Source organism: Tachypleus tridentatus, chromosome 3, assembly GCF_004210375.1.
Source record: "Tachypleus tridentatus isolate NWPU-2018 chromosome 3, ASM421037v1, whole genome shotgun sequence".
Classification (NCBI taxonomy): Eukaryota; Metazoa; Arthropoda; class Merostomata; order Xiphosura; family Limulidae; genus Tachypleus; species Tachypleus tridentatus.
This window is the reverse complement of record NC_134827.1, coordinates 97,911,765-97,932,176: the sequence shown is the minus strand read 5'-3', so window position 1 is coordinate 97,932,176 and position 20,412 is coordinate 97,911,765. Positions and strand designations below refer to the sequence as shown.

Genomic DNA, 20,412 nt, shown 5'->3' with positions numbered 1-20,412 from the left:
ATAACAAGAACCGTACGTAACATCAATCACTTTATTTTAATTATATAAATACACCTCCACCCATCAATACAGAAACTAAGTAACACATTTTCGTTCAAAACTAAAGTCCACAAAAATAGAGTAAATAATATTAATGATTCAGCTGATATATTTACGAAGATAATTAAAGAACTCTTATTTTATATGAATAGTTCTTTCCACTAGAGGCCATCACTAAACAGGAACGACTTTCACATGAATGCCATGTACTGGACCAATGGTTAGAAACTTGATCTTATATTGCATTTGTCCCTGAAACACAAGAAATAAGTAAAAAATCTCTGCTACACAGTTTAAATCTGATCATAAGTAATATTTTATTTTTATACTTATTTTAATATTTACTTCGTGATTTATCTTTATGTACTTATTGCATTATTTGTAAGAAAATTATAATTTTCATATAACTATGTTTGTGAATAAACTTGTTTTGTTTTCACTTCTCTATATTCTAAAATGAGAAACTTACAATTTCCGTTTTTTCAGAAGGAACTACTTTGTAGCCGCGTAAGATTCTAGCCAAAGCTAGTTTGGCATGCAGTTGCCCCATTTTCATGCCAACACAGTTTCGCGGTCCAGATCCAAACGCTTGATAGGCCATAGGGTGGATATCCTTCTTATTTTCAGGGAGAAACCTGTATATCATGACATTATAAGAATTGAGTTTCAAATTATACATGTTCATAATTCTTTCTCTAAATTAAAAGAAATGTTTCCGAAGAAAAATATTAATAAATGTGTAAAAATAACACAAAGTTATAGGTATGTATTAGCTACTTAGTGTTTACCTCTCAGGTTTAAACTCGTATGGCTCAGACCAGATCTCTGGATCGTGTTGAAAATGCCAAACAGGCACCTGTATGGTAGTGTCTTTGGGAATTTTGAAATCACCTAGCTGGTCAGAAAATCTGTTGACAAACCTATAAAAAATAAAATACATGCACTCCTTGTCTCATTGCTCGTTTAGCATCGTCAGGAGGTAGTGGAAGATAATTATCACTATCCAATAGAATAGCATCTCTTTCAAATTGAATCGAGGAAATCCTCACATGTTTTCACTGGTAAAGGTATCGATAAATAATTTTGACATAAGTAATTCTGTTAATTTTGGAACCTGAAAATATCACTGTTTTTGCATCATTAAGAGAAAACATTGCAATACCAAATCAATATTTTTAAACATTGTACTTAAGTATCCTTAGAAATTACTCATTATAAAAAAACTAAATGATTTACGCGAATTAAACTAAAACAGATAAAATCACTTAGATTATTTATAAACACAGCTTTGTATGATTTATACGATAAAATGACGTTTTTTTGATAAATGACGCCATTTTGAATTGAATGAAAATCAAACTCACGTGATAATTGGCGGATACACTCGCAGAGATTCTGAGAAAACTTGGTCTAAATATTGCAGTTTGTTCACTGTGTTGTAATCTAAGACACCCTAAAAAACAGTATTAAGAAAGAAATGAAATAAATAATATATCGGTTTGAAATCACGTTAAAAATGTATTTACAATAAATTGACTACAAACTTTTTCAAACACTTGAGAATAACAATCTATTGAAAATGTTTTAAAACAGAAATTATTGAAGATTTTAGTCCAGAATTCTACTTTATATGTTAGATACAAATAAAATTCAGGTCTTACATCTTGTCCTATGACATCGTTTATTTCTTCACGAATCTTTTCCTGGACATCTTGTCGGTTGACCAGTATATGGGTTGTGAAAGCGAGAGCTGTACTTGTTGTTTCATAGCTGTTGAATTAAAGAAAACTGATAAACATATTTTGTATCTATTATTTATGTGTAATAAGTAGAAACGCGGCATAAACATATTGAATATTCAAATAATAATAATTTTACAGAATCGTAACCTCATGCTCACCGCTAGTACAGCAGTAATCCTACGGATTTACAACGCTAAAATCAGGGATTCGATTCTTCTCGTTGGGCTCAGCAGATAGTTCGATGTGGCTTTGCTATAAGAAAACACAGAAGCACATATAACCTTATTGAAGAGATACAAACGGATAATTTTGTTAAGACTTAAATATCACTACAATTCCTCATCATTCCGCACATAGAAAAACAAAAGTAAAAACAAACGAACAAACTGGTTTCAACTTCCCAACAGCCAATCCGATGAGAGTACAAGGAAGTAGTTATCATAGTAACAGTCATCACTCCACAACATGGTCCGGCATGGACTGGTCGTTATGACACTTGACTCGTAATCGCAAGGTCGCAACTTCGAATCTCCGTAACACAAAACATGCTAGTCCTTTCAGCCGCAGGAGCGTTACATAGTGACAGTTAATCTCACTATTCGTTGGTAAAAGAGTAGCCCAAGAGTTGGCGATGGGTGATGATGACTAGCTGCCATCCCTCTAGTCTTACACTGCTAAATTAGGGACGGCGAGCGCAGAGAGCTTTCATGTAGCTTTGCGCGAAATTCAAAACAAACCAAAACCAAAACACTCCACAATGAAGCTCCCTTTGCTTCCTACTACTTTCACAGTTGGTGTATGAACTTCATTCCGCCAATTTTACAGAATGTTATAAAGACGTTCATTGTTACTTAAGTTTACCAGTGTTGTCGACTGGGATATGTCATCATTAGACAAATATGAATATTTGAAAGATATTTTTTACATACAGTGCTAAAAAAAACACGTCACTTGCTTCTTTTATAATACAGTTAACCATACACATACTATATAGTGTAAGTACAGTAAATTTACATAAATGTTGTACTTACCATAATAGGTGAGCAAGAGACTTACCCAGCCAATAAGAAAGTGATACAATTTGCTTTAATTTCCACATCTGTACTAAACTTCATCTGTTTCTTCTCGTCTGATCAAATAAATGTACAAACGTGTATACAACGAAATACAGGTAAAATATAGTAACATGACCTGGTCTGGATGGACTATTAGTTGCTGAATAACCACTGCCGAGACAAAGTAAACAAAAGAAAATCAAGAGAGTATTGGTTCACGATCAGTGGAATAAGTAAAGATGTAAACATGTGATCTTTACAAATGAATCGAAGTTTCAAATGTTTAGTAAATATGTACAACAGTTTGTTAAAAGGTAGAGAGCAGAAGGGTATCAGAATCAAATTACAACGTCACAGTACCAAGTGATGTTCTATAGAATAATAATTATCACATGAAACAGTAAATATTATGCTTGACCAATTTCTCGTACAACGAGGGTCTAATAAACCTATGACCTACAAAATTGTTACCAGGTTACTAATTGCAATTCTAGGTAATTAAATACACGTTAAATTCATATATATATTCAGTCAACGACCTGAAATTCACATGTAACATTACATCGATGCAACAATTCGATAAACTGACGTTACTAGACTATAACATTAAATGTAGTTGTTGAATGAAAACTGTTTCTCAGAGACTCGTATCTTGGTCATTATTGTAGATCATTTAAGAATGTAGTTTGTTTTTATTCTTTTTTATGTTCACCTTTGTTATCATTAGAAACATCTTTTGTTGGCTTGTCTTCACCAGCTGTCAGGTGTTTAACAGTGACATTTTCAATGTCTTCTTTAGCCATTCTAGCATCCAACATCATCTGCAGAAGATCAGATCTTTGAAGCTAAAAAAAGAGAAAACATTTATATATACATAACGTGGTGATTAACCAATAAAACGATTTTACAAAGTTTCGAAAATATTTAACAATAACTTCCTAATTATTGTATCAAGGTGCTATAGTCCGTTTGTCATTACGAGTGTAACTTACATTTGTCATTAAAATAACCCCCCAGTGGCTCAGCGGTATGTCTGCGGACTAACAAAGCTAAAAACCGTAGTGGGCAAAGCACAGATAGCCCATTGTGTAGCTTTGTGCTTAATTCAAAACAACACCATTAAAATACACATTTAAACAGTAATATTTTATTGAATATATTTTTTTTATCAATTAATAAAATGAAATTAATTAAATATCAAATATTGAATATATTTTTGATAGATCCAGTTTTACATTTGTCATCAAAAGAAACACGTAAATGTCCAACAACAGTATTTTATTGAATTCGTTTGTTATTCATGCACTTTTTAGAGTTGTTGACAACTGATTTTCTGAATGTAACACAAATTTTGTTCCCAGATAGTATGTATTATTTCTCAATTGCTTATTTTGTAAAAGTACAAAAAGTGGCCATTATTCCGTAAAAACTTTTTTTTGTGACCTGATTAATGAGATTTAGAAATTAACCTATTTTATATGTAAAAACAGGCAAATTTGCACATTTTCATTTACATAAGGTCTGAATAAAACAACATATGAATCAAGATTTACATGTATTTATACTAAAGTTGTTCAAAAATGTTTGGTAGTGAGTAGTTTTTCAAAATTTGTGACTGTAATGTAAATCACTTTCACGTATCAGCCCCCAAATATAGTCTCCCATCATATTTTCGTTATACGCCCCTCAGTAGCGGCGTCCAAAGTCTAGTATATCATGGTGGAACGCTCGCCTTGCTCCTCTGAGTATTTGGACTTTCAGGGATATTCTGCAGGCCATTTTCCCGTAGTTCTCACCGGAGCCTCAACCAACGAAGACACCAGCTTTGACCTTTGCCTCAGACAGCTTAGGTAAAAAGTCACGAAGGTGCTTGAAGGCTGCAGACTCCTTATCAAGAGCTGTGACAAATTGTTTCATGAGACCCAATTTTATGTGCAATAGTGGAAACAACACCTTCTGTAGGGACACTCGTGGCTCACACTTGACATTGTGCCTCCTCACAGAGAACTTGGTCCGTTGTGGCCAGTGCTTCCTGTTGTAATGCGCTGCGGTGTCCCTGCTGTCCCAAAGGCAAAGATAACAGTAAAACTTGTTAAAGCCTCCTTGGAGACCCATCAAGAATACCACCATTTTGAAGTCTCCGATAACCTCCCAGCCATAGTCATCATACTTCAAGGCTTCTAGCAAGCTCTTGACGTTGTTGTATTCATCTTTGAGATAAACCGAACGAGCCAGAGATAGAAATGGATACTTATTCCCGTGGTTAAGCAGCACAGCTTTAAAGCTTCTGGATGGGCTGTCAATGAAGAGTTGCCATTTGTTCTGATTCCAATTGCCTCAAACAAACCAGATACAGTGGTTACAACACAAACCAGTGGCAAAAGCAGAGTTCATTTTGACGAATGAAGAAGTTTGAAAAATATCGGTGACGCCTCCTTTGACTTGTGACTTGCATACTTTCATTCTTGAAAATTCTTGTAAGTTCTATAACATTCTAGAAAGTTCTTGAAAATTCTTGTAAGTTCGAGAAAATTCTCTATCACCAACTCAGCACTGAATCTGCCTGGAATGTTCTGGAAAATGGGTACATTTAAAAATTTCATTACCCAGGTCACAAAAGCAAAGTTTGAAGAGAAAAATAGGTCTTTTCCATTTACTTCAGGCATAAGCAATTAGGAAATAGCACTTTCTGCCCAGGAACAAGAAAAAGTAACAATTTTGTTGCATAGTGTGAAATTAACTTGTTCTTCACTCAAACCAAGTATGACCTCGTGTCTAGTGTGTTAGGCTGCGGATCGAATCATACAACATTAGAGGTTCGATACTGATAAAAAACATTTCATATTTTCAATATAGAACAGAATAATTCGAGATAAGTAAATCAAACCTTAGGGATTTCTTAACTTGACACTTAACTTAAATAAACATAACACGTCGTTCAGGCTTAAAATTATTGTATAACTTTCAGGTCTACTTAATAAACGTCCATGAAAGAAAACAAAAACTGAACATATTAAGAAACCAAATAAACACAGCCACAAAACTATGTTCACCTGATAAAATTAATGATGAAATAAACAAAATAAAACAACACTTCATCAACATCAACAAATTTCCTAAAAAACTCTTACAGAAATTATACTCACACACCTAGACCAACAACAAACAAACAATAAATCCCAATATACAACAAGATACAAAACCTTATACTGTTGCATACCATATGTTCCCGACATCAGCGAAAAAATAACCAACATTTAGAAAAAAACTTATAACAAAACACAACATTCCACTAAACACCCAATGTATTCAAAACCAGGTTACAAAAATAAAGTCCATACCATGTAAAAAGTACACTGACAAACAGAACACCAACATTATTTATAAAAAAAAATGCAACAACTGTCACGACTTCAATATTGGAGAAAGAAGCAGAAAAATGGAAACCAGTATAAAAGCACACAATAATAATACCTTCACAGGTTTTTGAACACTACAAATCTAATAAACATAGCCATAGAAAACACTCACACAGTAAGTAGGAAAATAAATATAAACTAAACGAGAGAAGCCCTACTTACAGAATAACTAAAACAATTTTTTTTAAAATTTTGGGCAAAGCTACACCAGCGCTGTTTGTGCTAGCGGTCCCTAATTTAGCAGTGTAAGACTAGAAGGAAGGCAGCTAATCATCACCAACCCCCGCCTAGTGATGGGCTAGTCTTTTACCAACGAATAGTGGGATTGACCGTCACATTATAACGTCCCCACTGCTGAAAGGGGGAGCATGTTTGGTGCGACGGGGATTCGAACCCGCGACCCTCAGATTACGAATTGAACGCCTTAACCCACTTGGCCATGTTGAGCCAAAACCACAATTAAACCAATATAAATTAACACCTTTCTACCTATACTAATTAATAACCTAACATATACTGCAGCGCCCCCTACAATCCTGCAACCGTTTACATTCTCCTCCCTAACACATGTGCCCGGCAACGGTCAGTTGAAAACTCTCTTTGTTAACCTAAAGATGACCTAAGAAGGTGGAAACGCTGTTCTTTACTTTATTTTAATAAACGTTTTAACACCCATACCAGCCGTCTTGAGATACACTATCACTTCAAGTGGATTTCTCGTCATCACGAAATTATTGTATCAGTTCTCAGATCTACTTAATAAAAGTCCAGTTTTATCACATGCAGTAGATATTGATATCTGATGATGATAATAAACTCTGTTCTTTAAATTAAATTACTTCAAAAACCACTTCAGAGTTAGAGTTGTTTATGACTAATTGACTTGGAATTGTCTCTTCCCGAATATTTAGTAAAAGTAACAGTTATTATCTATATGATGAAAGACAGAAACGTTCTTACTGCTGGATTTTGTCGTCTTTCCTCTGTTACTTTCGTGACTCCTTCGATTAAGGATATTCCTGGAGTTGAGAATATCTGATGCCATATGAAATCCACCAGTGTTCGCAATGGATAAAGGATGCAATATAGCTCAGGAAAACACACTAAAATCAAGGTCGTTTTTTAGTAAATCTCCATTGAAACTTCTATATGAACAATTTTTTACATACAAAGATTAAAACATTCAACTTATGCTCCGCTCAGAAGTAATTTAATTTTGTTCAGAACTTGAAAATTTGACATTATGTATATCACAAGAAGCGTTAAAACAGAGTTTTTTTCTTTATGACGAGAAACCCATTTAAAATAAAATGTATCTCAGAACAGCTGGTATGGGTATTAACATTATTATTGATAAGGAGAGAACAACGTTTCAACCTTCCTAGGTTAACCTGAAGATGACCTCGGAAGGTCGAAACGTTGTTCTCTGCTTGACAATGAAGGTGATAACACCCATTCCAGGCGTTCTGATATACATTTTTAAAACGAAGATTCATTCTTACAAGATCCTCATTCCCTCTTAAAATCCCATCTCTTGTGTATCCTGTTCTTTACAAAATGACCTACGTAATAAGAATTATGGGATCTTTAGTATTTCCATTATGTACTTTGCAATTGTAAAATCTAAGGTTTTATTAAAATTTGGTTCAGATGAAATTTAGAGATTACGAAGTAATTTATGAATTATTCAGTTACATTAACTATATTTTTATTAATTTTTTACAATGAATATTTCATATTGTCTTCTGAAGAGACTGAGAGTAAGGATAAATAATGTTAACTCTCAATAGAAGTTATGAAACACGTACAGAGTCAAACACATGTTTTTGCTTAATAAGAAATTCTTAACGGAATGTTAAATATTTTTGATATCTTACAGTAAAAAAGATAAAATGAAATTAATTAGTACATTAATTAAATTAATATCGTTATTCGATATATATGTGTGGTGTATTCTTATTACTAGTACTGTGTAGGTGTAATAACAATTGCCGCAAATGTGAGGATTCGATACTTTCATTTTCGATAGTCTATTTTTCAGTTATTATTCTGATTGTATATTAGACATTGATGTCACACACTCTGCAGTTTCTAATCTTTGTTTGAAAATGTGTTTGTAATACAGCAGGCTCTTGTTTATTGGATATATTTAACTTTGGAAAACAAACTGGAAAAATAAACGACTGGTGGAAACAAAGAACCAAAATTCACCTTTTGAACGAAATTAAACCTAACTCAAACATACGTAATAAAAATATTAAGAACCCGGAAGTCTGAGTGTTGGCAACAGCTCTGGAGTTGGTTAGAAAGGGATTGTTTGGATTATGCTGGACATTCGTCTGGATTCCAAAAACCGTTTGACCAATGGCATCAACGGTTAATTCTTGGTACATCTCGTATATATCGAAGTCTTCCTCTGTTTGGGATTTTTTGGCAATTTTTTCCATTAGGACCTCAAGGCATTTCTGCAAGATTGGTGTCATCTGAAACCCAAATTAGACTGTATTACAGACTGTATAATTAATTACAAGAAGCCTAAAATTAAATGTATAGAATTACCCTTACTATATTAAGTATTTATAAATATAATAATTATAAAATTATACATATCTATATTAACGTAAGATTATGTGTAAAATTACAAACCTGATTTTATTTCAAGTAAAACTAATCAACGTTAAACTTAAATTATGTAACATTGCATCAAAGGCAGCAAAGAACCATCTGGTCCATCTAGATTGTCCTACCTATTAAATTAAACTAAACACTGACAAACTCGATGTCATCACCTATAATTCAAATAGTAATCAAACTTTCCTTCAACCTCCCTTAAAGTAATTGCTTCTAACACATTTGAAGGGGACCCGTTTGAAGACCAACCATCTTGTTAGAAAAATAAAGCTATATTAAATAGCCTCTATCTTACCAAATGTATATCCGTGTCCTGTAATCTTACCATTCTCACCATTACATACGAAAAGAATTAAAATTATCATTTTTTAAAACAATCATAAAGACTTCAATTGTACGCCTTCTACATCTCTTATGCTATTTTTTTACAAGAAAACAAAGTTAGAAATTTTGACCTAACCTCGAATGAAACCATTTCTATCGACTTGTCATCTTAGTAGCCATCCTATGTTTTATAATCTTGTTTCATTAGTTTATGGTGCTATCTATGTCACGGATCCCGAAACTAAACATAACTATATGTTCTTTAACCAGTGACGTCTACGATAATATTATAATATTTTATATTCAATATTTCTGTAGATACAACCTAATTTTTTTTTTCTCTTTTGTCCTGCCTCTAGAGCAGCAACACTTAGGTTGGATTAGTTAAAGGACAAATGAACCAGAAAAATAAATCTATTTCTTCCTTAATATTGTTAAGGCTATTCCCATCAAAATTATATTTGTAATTAAAATGGTATTATCACACTGTAATCTCTACAGTATTGTTTAAACGTGTAAAAGATGATAATATAGATGTATGTAAGAAGTGTCTGACCATAGTTACTGTTTCAAGAACGTGTTAAAACAATGTTTAAGTTGTAGACTAAATACAATACTTACCTGTTTCATCTTACTGGAACTGAAGGTTGGAGTGATGAGACTACGAACTCCCTTCCAGTGTTTTCCACGTTTGTAAACAAACTGTGCTTGAAATTCTTTAATTGGCTGAATACATCCAGGGATTAACATCTGTGGAGATAAGAGTGATTTTATACGTTTAAGCAGTTGATGAGATACAACTATCATAAGAATACAACTAGAATAATAAAACTATCATAATACAACTACCATAATACAACTATCATAAGAATACAACTAGAATAATAAAACTATCATAATACAACTACCATAATACAACTATCATAAGAATACAACTACAATAATAATAGAATTATCGTAAGAATAGAACAATAATAATACAATTATCATAAGAATAGAACAATAATAATAAAATTATCATAAGAATATAACAACAATAATACAACTATAATAATAATATAACAATAATAATACAACCATCATAAGAATATAACTATAATAATACAACTATCATAAGAATACAACTATAATTATACAACTATCATAAGAATATAGCAACAATAATACAACTATCATAAGAATATAACTTTTATAATACAACTATCATAAGAATATAACTATAATAATACAACTATCATAAGAATGCAACTATGATAATAAAACTATCATAAGAACAGCTTAGTTAAGTAAAACACGTCTAAAGTAAAGATGAAGAGTGAAATGAAAGTTACTGAAAACTACACTATCGACAATATTTGTAATATTTTAAGATAACTCGTCCAAGCCGATCGGTAACACGGACGAGTTAATTCGTTCTCAAAAAAGCCTAATTTCAACGCTGGATGTCAACACCATACATGCATTTGACCTACTTACACATTGTTTCACTTTCTATCCAAAATGGCGTCACGAAGAAAGTTACAAAATGAAGAAGCATTAGAGTTGTATTGTAGCAGCTGAAATACTTGACAGTCAACAGGTTAAAGAACATTAATTCACCACTTACTGTTAACTCAATAATTACGTTTCGTCGAAAAGTGTTTCATAAATGTCTTGGTTTGTGTCTTGTAAGCGCGAACTGTAGAATGGGCTGTCTGCGTTCTACCAACTACGAGTACCAAAACCTTATTTTCAGCATTATAAGCCCTCATTTCTACCGCTGAACACTCAGACGTAAAGTAGTATAGGGGCATATTGAGAAACAAAAATTAATGATGTTTATGGATGTGTGGTAGACATTTTTCTAAGTGATTCACTGATCGTGTAAGATGTACGACTGCATTTACTATTTTGGATAAGTTCGTGTCTTCCATTCTTCTGTGTGTTTATTGTTGGTTTTAATAAAAAAAAAATGCTAGCAGAGATCCTCACAACATCTGGGACCAAATTAATAAAGTACAACAGTACGTCTTTTAATTCCGCATTTCTTTAGTAATACAAAAGAATTATTTTAGTAGACACTTAAATCCAAAATTTCACTTGTTTTAGTCCTAACTCTAGTTAAGCCTTTGTTAAATACAAATTATATTTGATAACGAGGTAAATCAATACTGTAACTTATGTACACTTTTGGTTTAGTTGAATCAGGGCTAAACTTTACTATTCTTAATACCATCAATAAATAATGTTCTACGACTTAACGATAGACCTTTTTATAAACTTTCAATACATTACATAAAATGTCTGCTAAAATATATTTACGTCCTTTCAGTCGAAAATTGACAATTCAACAAAGATATATTTTCAAATTGGCCCGGCATGGTCAAGCGTATTAAGGCGTTCGACTCGTAACCGAGGGTCGCGGGTTTGAACGTTATAATGTGACGGTTACCCCCACTATTTGTTAGTAAAAAAGTAGCCCAAGAGTTGGTGGTGGGTGGTGATGACTAGCTGCCTTCCCTCTAGTCTTACACTGCTAAATTAGGACCGGCTAGCGAAGATAGCCGTCGAGCAGATTTGCGCGAAATAAAAAAAAAAACAAAGCAAAAATCTTTTCAAATTGTCAAAAAATCCATTTTTTTTAAAAAAGGTAATTTCCTTGTATATTTTACTCCAGTATAGCTTTAATTTTCGATCAATAGTAGTCTAATATATTGCTAAGACTTCATTGCGTTACCGAAAGACAGACAGACAGGTGCATAATGTTTTATATAATATTAGAATTTTATCAAACTTTCACGCATAACACCTGTATGAAAATGCGAAAAATATTCAAGACTAGACTTTGCAACATGTGTGTGTCCCAACAGTACAGAAGTATTTCTGCAGACTTAGAATACTAGAGTTTGGCTTCGATGTCCGTGACGTCGAAAGGACAAATATTTATTTTTGTATATTTATTCTTAATTAAAAAGTAACTGATTAACTTCTGTAAGAATATTATAAACTAGTTATGGAAAGGAAATTGTCAGTTATTTTAGTGTTATGGTTTAATTATTGACACATTTTTATCCTTATAATAGACTGTCACTTATCAGCACCCTTCTTGCTTAAAATGTTACATGTGTGACATTGTTTAGTAAAATAAACTTGTGATTTTCAAATTAGTTTGTAGGTTGCGCTTTCTTACCGGTCTACTAGTAAACTTTTGGAAATCCCTGATCTGAATTTGTCTCAAAAGGTCCAAATCCGCTACGATAATCATAGGTAATCGTCCGAAGTAGTATCTAGGAAATAAATTATGCAGTGTTTAGTAACAGATGTTCTAGAAGATATGTGAAACAGGACCTTTTCTAATTTGTTTGGGGTCTTTTAACATTGTGTAAGGATGTTTGATAAACATATTTACATAAGACATAATCTCTATTGGTCAAGGATTAAGCAAATATCTGATAGAAATGTGTATTAGTATATTATATATTATCTTTATCTATCTCGGATAATGCTGTGTTACATATGATTAGTTTGTTAGTAACACAAATAAGATATTTTTTACCTTTTCTTTCAATTTGTTAGATATAGCCTCATATTAAACACATTTATGTTGTTCTTAATATTTTATTTATGTTTGTAAAACAACAAACTAGAACAAATATATATAAATTCATGTCCAGTTTCATACGTGTTACTTCCCAGAAAGAACCAATAGTCTTTATGTATAAACCTGTCTTTAATATTTGTACTTGATGAAGTCTAGCTTTAACAGAATGAAGTTAGAGAAAAGTTTCAACGTATGTTTTATAGATGGCGCTCATATAAATAAATAAAAATTCACGTTAACAATTTAGTCATTTTCTGAAAGCTGTAAAACAACTTACCCACAAATCTTCCCATACTTTTTTATTCATTCTTCATGACATTTAATAGCACCCTTTAATAGAGAGAAAAATATACACATTAATTATGTATGTTGGAAATAAAGTAAAAATTTAACAAACGCTGTCATCCATCAAAAACAATTATGATAAAGTTAATCGTCTTTACAATACACTTCTGAGAATCATTAAGCTTGAGCCAACAAACTGACAATTATTAATCCTGTAGTACAAGTACAATTTACTCTATAAAGTAGAGTCTATTAAAACAAGTCCTTGTTTTTGTTTAATTGTAAATAGATCTTTTACACACGTTTCGTGTTTAAACTATTTATATATAATGTTTATATCGATATTAATCTTATTTTATCTTATTTTTCGTAGCCCACATTTTACATTTTTTACAATATTTTACTTGGTTTTTAAAATGTTGAAATCCCAATATTCTTATTCTGTAAACTTAGACCTTGAGAGGAAACATTATAAGTCGTAAAATGTTTAATTGTTGTATTTCATATTTAAACAAAACTGAAACCAAACATGTTCATGTGATAGTTCAAAACTCCCAAACCGTTGATTTTTTTAAATTTTTTGAACTTCTAAGAAACTTCATTTAAACTTAGAATAATAGATTTTCTCGAATTTTGTTTCAAATATTAGAATTCAAGTATATTGTTTCGAAACCTTGGTTTGAAATTCTCTCAAGTTTCCAAAGAAAAGGTTTGGTTTTGGTCCTGGAATGTCAAGGTTTTGAAAGAAAGACAACTTCTTCTGTCGCCACCTGTGGTAGAACAAGACAAAACTGTTACGTCACTCTTACTAGTTTGATAACAAATGCTTGCACACATCCAGCTGTTATTACAAACATAACGTGGTGATTCTCAACCAGATAATTCGAATTAAAACAAGTTGAATGTATGGAAACTTACAATTCAATGTGCCTAAATTCTACTTTTAAACTAATATGGAAACATACCAAAGTTCTGAACTAAAATACGAAATGAATAATATTCATGGTGGTCCCAAAGAGTAATTACGAAAACCAATTACTTTACTTACTCAGACTAAATTAATCAGCTACAATGGTTTCTAATAACTAAATAATTCTTCAGTACATCTACCTTACAGTATCTTTAGAGCTTGAAAGAACAATAAACGTCGCCATATTTGCAATCATGAAATGGAAGGTCCTCAACTTACCCATCCTACGTCATGTTACAAATATTCGTATATTGTTTGAAATAATCCATTGAAATGCTAAATTACAAGCAGAGGACTTTCTAGAATTTTTTATTTGAGCGCGATAAGTTTCTTTTTGTGTTTTGAATTTCCCGCAAAGCAGTGTAAGAATAGAGGGAAGGCAGCTAGTCATCACCACCCACCGCCAACTCTTGGGCTACTCTTTTACCAACGAATAGTTAGATAACTAGGGTAAACAAATTATGACTTTAATATTAACTGCAGTCACAACAAAGTGGAAATGATTGAGGTCTCACTGTATACATGACTTGTGACCAATTATCTTGTTCAAACTTGGTGACGTCATAGAAATTTTAATTATAACGTTACAGAAGTTAAAGCTTTCAAGTAAACCAGTTTTAGTCAGTTGTATTTGTTTCAAAAAGCAGTCTAATGGGTAATGTTGGAAACAGTTCTTATCCATACAAATTAAAATAAACCATCGGTTATGAAGATAACCTCATAAAACTAGTTGTACTTCATCACGTTCCCACATCAACAGTGTTCTCTTTAAATAAAACCAAAATTAAGAGTAACAAATATGTTTATGTCTTACTTTCAAGTTATTAAGATGTTTTTCTTGGATTATTTATCTGAGGGGCGTAAGGAACAAATAACTGATGTAAAAAATTAAAACATTCGTATTAACTTGAATCACAATAAAAACGTCAAGGTTAAAATAATTATGTGATGTTTAAATGTGCTAAAGTAGAGCCTTTCAAGTGAAACATTCAAATTGTGTTTTAATATTTCTAGATGTACTTAGAAAATTAAAAATCAATATATTTAAATCTCACTTCTGTATTAGTTTCAGAATTAAAATCCTTCAAGTTTCACATTATAAATACTTTTTTATATTTGTTGCAAAATCTATGTAATACCTACATAAACCAGGAAACCTCTGATTCTTGGTAGATCCATCTATTTCATTCAACTCACCAGGTAGTAATTTCTACTTAATCACTAATTAGGTTAATGTTTTCCTGTTGTGTCATCACCTTAGTTTGGTTTTGTTAACAAAACAGTTTCTATCTAGTTGTCTGTAAAACCACCTACCTGAATAACGTCACCACCAATAACAACAGAACAGTAACGACCAACAACATCATCTTTACTGGTTATTATTTGGTGAAGTTTTTTCACTATATTTTTATAATGTGTGACTGCGACACCTGGCGGTTAGAGTATGTTTTCGTAATTTTGTGGTTGGGAGTTTTGTTTGTTTTTCTTTACAAACGTGCATGTGTTGATATCATATAAACATACAATCGTGAATGTATCGAGCGTATTTAATACACAGGTATTCAAAGTACCACAAGGTATTAATTATCGTTTCTTTTATTCATTGTAAATTTGCTTGTTTTTTATGTATTACATTTTACCTATCACTATAAGCCATTTACGTTGCCCACCTTTATCTTTACTTTTCTATAATTTATTCATTTATCATCCGACTTTAACTTGAAACACTTTCACCTGAAGTATCTTTGTTTTCTCATTCTACAACTTAGACTTAATTCAGTTGTACTACTTTATAACAGGTCATACCTGGGTCAGGTTGTTATTTTTGTAAGCTTATTTTTATGAATGAAGACGTAACTTTCAGAACATTACTATACTGTGTGGATTGAAAGAATTGTTGAGTTTATGATTCATTGAGTTCAGTGTTAATCAATGAGTTACAGCGACAACTGCTACGCCTATTACTTTGAATTTCAGTTAGTCAGCTAGTAAGTGAGCACAAGAGTGTTTCTTGTCACTCGATGAGAGAGAAATTTCTGGTAGTAAATTTATTTGAGAGCTAAACTTACATTAGTATCAGAATTTCTGTTAACACTTACTGATGGACTTGTGACTACAGTACCTGTGAAAATAGGATGTAACAAACGTTATTGAATAAATAAATAAATTCATTATCATTACGTGTACCGTAATTCACACGAATTTTATTAACCCAGTAGAACACACCAAATCATATCACAATTTGCATCACTTGTGTCAGAACTATAAGTACTATGGGGAAGATAAAGTCAGAAAACCCAGCGTCATGAGTATACGTCACTGTTAATGGTATAGCCACAAACAGACTAACAATCTCCTGAGACAAGAAGGACAATACATCAACAGATCATTCGAACTGTTTCTAAGATATATTACACTTAGATGATACATAAGTGGTCCCTGCTTCATTTTTCAGGTGTACAACTTCATAGTACAAAGTACTCATTTTCTTTAGCTTGATTAATAAAACTGCACATCGGTAAGGATTTCAACTGTGAACGTCACTCAAACAAACTGCGTCACATTTAAATTTAACATTGACAATGTTTCTAACGACACGCAAGCTTATTAAACTGTTTGCGTCACTGTTGACAAATGTTACTGAGCAAATTTATCAGAAAGACTTCGTTTATTTACTCACACACACACACACGTTAAACACCTAATAAAAATAATAGGACAATAGTAGGTATTATTATTAAGAGGACGTTAATCATTTACTTTCTCGTTCATCATAAATAATTATATTATTATAAAGAAGGTAATGCATTATTACAACTTTATTATATCTATGTAAATTACAGTTCATAAGTGTGTTTTTCACTGCACATTAAAATCTAATTTACTTTGATGCAAAATGTGTCGCTAGATGAGAAAAAAGTCATACTCATTTTCCTGAAAAGGTCAGCGTAATACTCATTTGCCTGTTTCCGGGTTTCTGTTATCAACAGACTCTGTGATGGACTGTTACATTATAACGTTCTCACTAATGAAATTTCAACATCGTTCGGTGATGAGATTTAAGCTCACCACGCAAAGATTGTTAGGTTCATCTACAGAACGATTCACCATAATATTGTTTACCGTTTAGTTCAAGGTTTAAAAATCTTCATGTCAAACATACTCAACACTATATGACGCCCACATTTAGAGTTGTTACCTTTTCCAGACTTACTGACATTGGTTGAAATTCTCCCCAAAGTGCAATAGTTTTGAAACAATAACGAATAAACAGATTTATTGGATTATCGGGTAATATCTTAAACAATTTGTAGTTGCAGTATTGTATAATAGTATTGTTTTGTGTGTTTGTTTTTGAATTTCGCTCAAAGCTACATGATGGTTGTCTGTGCTAGCCGTCCATAATGTAGCAGAGTAAGACTAGAGGGAAAGTAGCTACCGTGTTTCTCCGATAATAAGACCTACCCATAAAATAAGACCTAGTGTGATTTTTGGGGATAGTTTTAATATAAGCCCTACCCTTAAAATAAGCTTTAGTTAAGAGTGGCAGGAAGAGGAAAGAAATAAAAAAAAATAATTTATTAATTAGTTTAATAGTTAGTTAATTTGTTTGTTTAAGTATTAATCAGTTAGTTTAATAGTTTAATAATAGTTTATTTTAAATGGTTAGTTTAATAGTTTTACTTTGTAACTTCATTTTTTTAATATATCAAAATAAGACATCTCCCGAAAATAAGCCCTAGTGTCATATTTTGGAAGGAAAATTAATATAAGCCCTGTCTTATTTTCGGAGAAACACGGTAGTTATCACTTCCCCCCGCCAACTCTTCGACTACTCTTTTACCAATGGTAGTAGGATTAGTCGTCACATTATAACGTCTCCACGGTTGAAGGGGCGAGCATGTTTGGTGTGACGGGGATTCGAACCCGCAACTTACAGATTATTACGAAATGAGTGCTTTAACCACCTGGCCATGCCGGTCCCTTTTTGAAATTATTACACATGAATGGTTGAATGTGGACATTTACTGAGATAGACAAACAATATATACAGTGTTGTAATCGATGATACAGTGTATTTAAAATATTTGTAATGCTCACACAGTAGGCAACATAAATCGAAGTTCATGTGATAAATCATTCGAGAATAACCTAAGATAATTTGTTTGGATGCACATTGTGTGACTATATTAGACAACAACTTTGGTTATAATAACTTATGTTACTGTAACTAGTCAGGTGTATCTAATAGTAAATATATATCTTTCACTATGTTAAACAAGGTCAGGTTTTCAATTCTCACCCTTAACTACCCACGATAGTCCACCATGATTTTATCGTGACTGATCAGAGACAAGGCTGCTAATGAATACCACCCGTTGCCAACACTTTCACTGCTCTAATTAAACAGTTGGATTTTATTACTAACTCCACCATGTAGCCGTGAACTAAACTATACGTGAACTAAACATAAATATGTTTAACTGTATCGTGTTTAACACAAAAAATTTGAAAATGCAAAGAGTCTAACGTTTAGAAAATTAGCCATTTTCAATTTTGAAGAGATAGATTTGTAGGAAGAACTGCTAGGCACCACCACCACAGCCAGCTTTTGGGCTTCTCCTATCAACTGTTATATTTTAATGATGTGATTAACAAAATAGGAACATAATTCAAGCTCACGACGCACAAATTGCTAGGCCTATCTATAAAGGAATCGAACACAATATTTCTTAAAGCTAAGATTTTTAAATCTAGTTTAGTCCAACTTTTGAAAATCTTCAGATATAAACACCTAACATGTCTGTTGTACGAACACTCCAGTTATTTCTAATAATCAAAATATTGAATATTTTGTGTATTTAACCAGGATAAAATAGTTAGTTTATTTTTTATAAAACAATCTCAAATTATAGATGAATAGCATAGTTCGCTTTTACGCCTTTACTTATCTTTACCGTCCACGTGTATAAAGTTATTGTAGTATTGTATGATGTCACTAACCTATTTAACAAGAAATAGGTATATAGTTAATTCACTAGAGTATTTTGTGTTTGAAGGTGTCCATGATTTAATATTTTTAGAGGAAAGAATACCAATACACTTGTCTCGGTGTTAAGATACGTCTTTGATAAATGTTATATTTCCTTTTAACATGCTCGCATTTTCAACCATAGCAGTGTTATAATGCGAAGGTGTATCGCACTCTAGTACGTGAAATAGGGGCCGAAAGTTGGCGGTGCGCGATGTCAACTAGTTACCTTCAGTCTAACTTATCACTGTTACACTAGGAACAGCTTGAATTTTTTTCCATTTTTTGCGTTTTATTTCTGAGAATCCAAAAATTACTCACAAATTGATAAATAATATGACCGTGTTTATTTTTCAAAAAATCATTAATCAGCTTTGGCATCGGGTCCACGAGTTGACTGCAATCACACCTCAATTATGGCCTCAATTAGTTTATCTTTCGTAGTACAGTCTTTTCGCCTAAGTCTTTCATTACAAATCGCCCAAAGATTTTCAATATGATTTAAGTTCGGAGAGTGTCCAAGCCAGTCCAGCACCTTTATTCGCGTTGTGATCATAAAATTCTTCACAAGTTTCGATGTATGACACGGAGCCAGATCTTGCTGAAAATGCCAGATGCATCTGGAAATCTCTTTTTCAATTCTGGAACGACTCTTCTCTGCAAAACTTTGATGTACTGTGATCCTCGCTTTATACCTTCTAAGATATGTAAGCCTCCGACGCCATAGTAGCTGAAAAAGCCCCAAAACATCTTCTTCAAGGGATGTTTTACCAACTGATTGATGTGAGATTCTCGAAGTTTCTCACCTGGATATCTGCGAACATGCAGACTTCTTTGACCCTGTACGAAGAAATGAGTCTCGTCACTAAATAACACCTTCCTCCATTGTTCTTGCGTCCAGCTCTTGTATTTCAAACTCTCTTGATAGCGTTTTTTCTTCATTGAATTGGTAAGAAGTTGTTTTTTTACTGATCTTCTTGCTTTTCTAACGTAATTTCGAATGACTTTATATTCCTTTAAATTAAAATAGATCGACCGCACTGCAAAACACAGCTAATGACCCCGTCTGTGTGAAAAACATGACTATTAAAGGAAATCAGCAGGTCCAGCAAGCCCACACTGGCCTCCATACTGAAAATATTGTAAAATGACCATTTGTTTCAATTAATTTGACAAGGGTGTATGTTTCGATTTTTCTTCCTATAATACTCGTTGTGTGCTGACGTCAGCTTTTCACTCTTTCCTGTACTACGTGAAAACTATAGCCGGTAAACTTTCAACAGTAAAATGTTTTTTCATGTGACAAAAGAGAACAATTACATAAAAGTAATTTTA

General features: G+C 32.5%; 1 protein-coding gene across 1 annotated transcript; it reads right to left on the bottom strand.

The window, feature by feature from the left end:
- On the bottom strand, positions 1-13,848 carry LOC143247557 (cytochrome P450 3A41-like). The gene is made up of 13 exons (XM_076495831.1): positions 13,749-13,848; positions 13,068-13,120; positions 12,380-12,476; positions 9,832-9,960; positions 8,501-8,738; positions 7,216-7,358; positions 3,549-3,681; positions 2,838-2,910; positions 1,701-1,809; positions 1,404-1,492; positions 828-959; positions 509-674; positions 1-291 (listed from the first exon to the last, which is right to left on the bottom strand). The coding sequence occupies exons 3-13, from the start codon at positions 12,452-12,454 to the stop codon at positions 214-216; spliced, it is 1,365 nt and encodes a 454-aa protein (XP_076351946.1). The 5' UTR covers positions 12,455-12,476; positions 13,068-13,120; positions 13,749-13,848; the 3' UTR covers positions 1-213.
- Positions 13,849-20,412: the final 6,564 nt, after the last annotated feature.